At 37.0% G+C, this 2,321-nt stretch overlaps 1 protein-coding gene across 1 annotated transcript in view; it reads left to right on the top strand.

Moving 5' to 3' along the window:
* LOC110022388 (probable fructokinase-1) overlaps positions 1-2,071 on the top strand; it is a 3,579-nt gene extending 1,508 nt beyond the window's left edge. Inside the window, exons 2-4 of the mRNA XM_020721298.1 lie at positions 896-1,228; positions 1,466-1,582; positions 1,687-2,071. Coding sequence (XP_020576957.1) covers positions 896-1,228; positions 1,466-1,582; positions 1,687-1,815 — 579 coding nt within the window. The 3' untranslated portion in view covers positions 1,816-2,071. The remainder of the gene's footprint in view (positions 1-895; positions 1,229-1,465; positions 1,583-1,686) is intronic.
* Positions 2,072-2,321: the final 250 nt, after the last annotated feature.

Genomic DNA, 2,321 nt, shown 5'->3' with positions numbered 1-2,321 from the left:
AGCCGAACACGAGCCAAGCCTGAGCTCGCTCAAGCTCGGCTCGTTTACAGCCCTAATACCACAACACAAAAACGTATGCTCATTTTGTCACTTTTTAATTGCTCTTTTGGTCAAGGACTTATGGTATGTTTGGGATAATTGTCTATCTGTTTTGCGTTTTAAACCACTACCACAACTCTATTTGGGGACTGTTTTTTTGTTGCTTTCTAGAAATTTTTAAGATGATAAGTTGTTTTTTTTTTTCAACCTGACTTGCAAAATGTGGTGGCGAAAACTACTCTCAAATTATTTCAAACTATATAATTATCGGCGCAGTTTCTAAGAAATTGTTCTCTTCACCATAACTTTACAATCACATTTTTTTTAAGTTGGAGCCACTGCTAACAGGCCCTTAGTTTTTTTAAGCATAGGATGTTAGATTTATGATGTTTTTCTATCTGAATCCTTCGAAGGTTGGTGAAATTCTGTTTATAGTAGGATAAACTTATTGTATTACCGATGGAGCAATGCATCCTTATTTAACCGATTGTAAAGGGTTCCATATCACACAAAAATAGCTGGCAATGGTGTTGGTTGGCAAGGGTGGTAAAATATAAGGTTAGCTAAAGTAAAACTTGAACCATAACATGATCAATATTATTTTGGAGTTTTCATCATAATTGAATCCTGCATTATTATTGAGTTACAAATGGGGAATGAAACCCAAAATGTTATATTTAGGATCAACTAAGCCAAATAATTCATCAAAATTGTGGCCCTTATTTAAGGACATTCATGACAACCGCTTGTTAGGAACTAGCTTTTCAAGTGGGAATCGTGTTGTAATTTCTTTATATATATATATATTTCATATGGCCTTATTCAAGGTTATGCTAATATTAGTGCTATTCTCCAGGCAAAAGTGTTCCACTATGGATCTATAAGTCTTATAACAGATCCATGCAGATCAGCTCATTTAAAGGCCCTGGAGGTGGCTAAGGAGACTGGATCACTTCTCTCTTATGACCCAAATCTCAGGCTGCCATTGTGGCCCTCTGCGGCTGAAGCTAAGGAGCAAATCTTGAGCATCTGGGACCAGGCTGATATCATTAAGATCAGCGACGTCGAGCTCGAGTTCTTGACCGGCCAGGCTTCCGTGGAAGACGAAGCGGTCTTGAGCCTTTGGCATCCGGGACTGAAGCTTCTGCTGGTCACTCTTGGTGAGAAGGGGTGCAAATACTACACCAAGGTATGTTTTCCTGCAATATATTGTATTTTCTTTAGTTTAGAATATGCGGTCTCAAGAAAATTTATGTAAATTCCTGCAAGACATAGGAACTTGCTTGGTATGTATGTAAATTCCCCTGATAAAATTTGAAAGATAGGTTCAGTTCCAGCTTAAATTTAACAATCTGCAACAAATCAAATGAGTTACTACCATAGTTTTGGGAACAAATTGCATCATTCTCGCCCGCTAATGCTGCAGGATTTTCGAGGGACCGTTAATGCGTTTAGTGTGAAGCAAGTCGATACCACCGGCGCCGGCGACGCGTTTGTCGGTGCCCTACTCAGCAAAGTAGTTCAGGATATGTCTGTATTGCAGGTGCTCTACCATAGCAACATTTCTTTCATGATTTCCTGATTAAAATATTCTATTTGTAGAGCAGCCCCTAAGATTTTATTGATACTTTTTTTCTGTGGGCACAGGATGAGAAAAAATTAAGGGAAGTGCTGAGATTTGCAAATGCTTGTGGAGCAATCACCACCACCAAGAAAGGTGCAATTCCTGCGCTGCCAAACCTTTCAGAAGCTCTGGCATTCTTAGAAAAGCAATAGAAGAGTTGCCCCTCCTTTTTTTACATTTCTATCATTATTTCTTTTGCATTGTTTTAATTTTTGTATTCCAGAGAGAGTGATATGACACTTTACTTTGATGTAGTAATAATTAATGATTGCTTTTTATGCAAATTGCATGCAGTTGCACCCCCCACAATTGATGTAATTTGTATGATCTATTGGGCTTTAATAATAAATTCCTTGCAAACTCCATGCAATTCCATGCAATTCAGCTTCAACTTGTGAAGGATGAAGATAGAATAAATAATGAAAAAAAATGGTGGTGAAATTTCCAAAACAGAGTCATAATCATGTCATGAAGAAGCAATAACGAGTCAGCCATTTTCAATTAGGACAAAAATAAAACAGAAGATTTACATAGATACCATTCAAATTCTAAGTATTTACGTATCTATCACCTAATTTTCAGTTCTGCATGGATCTTACTCAGGTATGGAAGTGTATTTAATTTTAAAAATTAAAATGATTATAGTTTTTGAGATGTA

The sequence above is a fragment of the Phalaenopsis equestris genome, unplaced genomic scaffold (assembly GCF_001263595.1).
Source record: "Phalaenopsis equestris unplaced genomic scaffold, ASM126359v1 Scaffold000188, whole genome shotgun sequence".
NCBI classification, from domain to species: Eukaryota; Viridiplantae; Streptophyta; class Magnoliopsida; order Asparagales; family Orchidaceae; genus Phalaenopsis; species Phalaenopsis equestris.
Note: the sequence above shows the minus strand (reverse complement) of the source record. Positions and strands in the feature narration are given on the sequence as shown.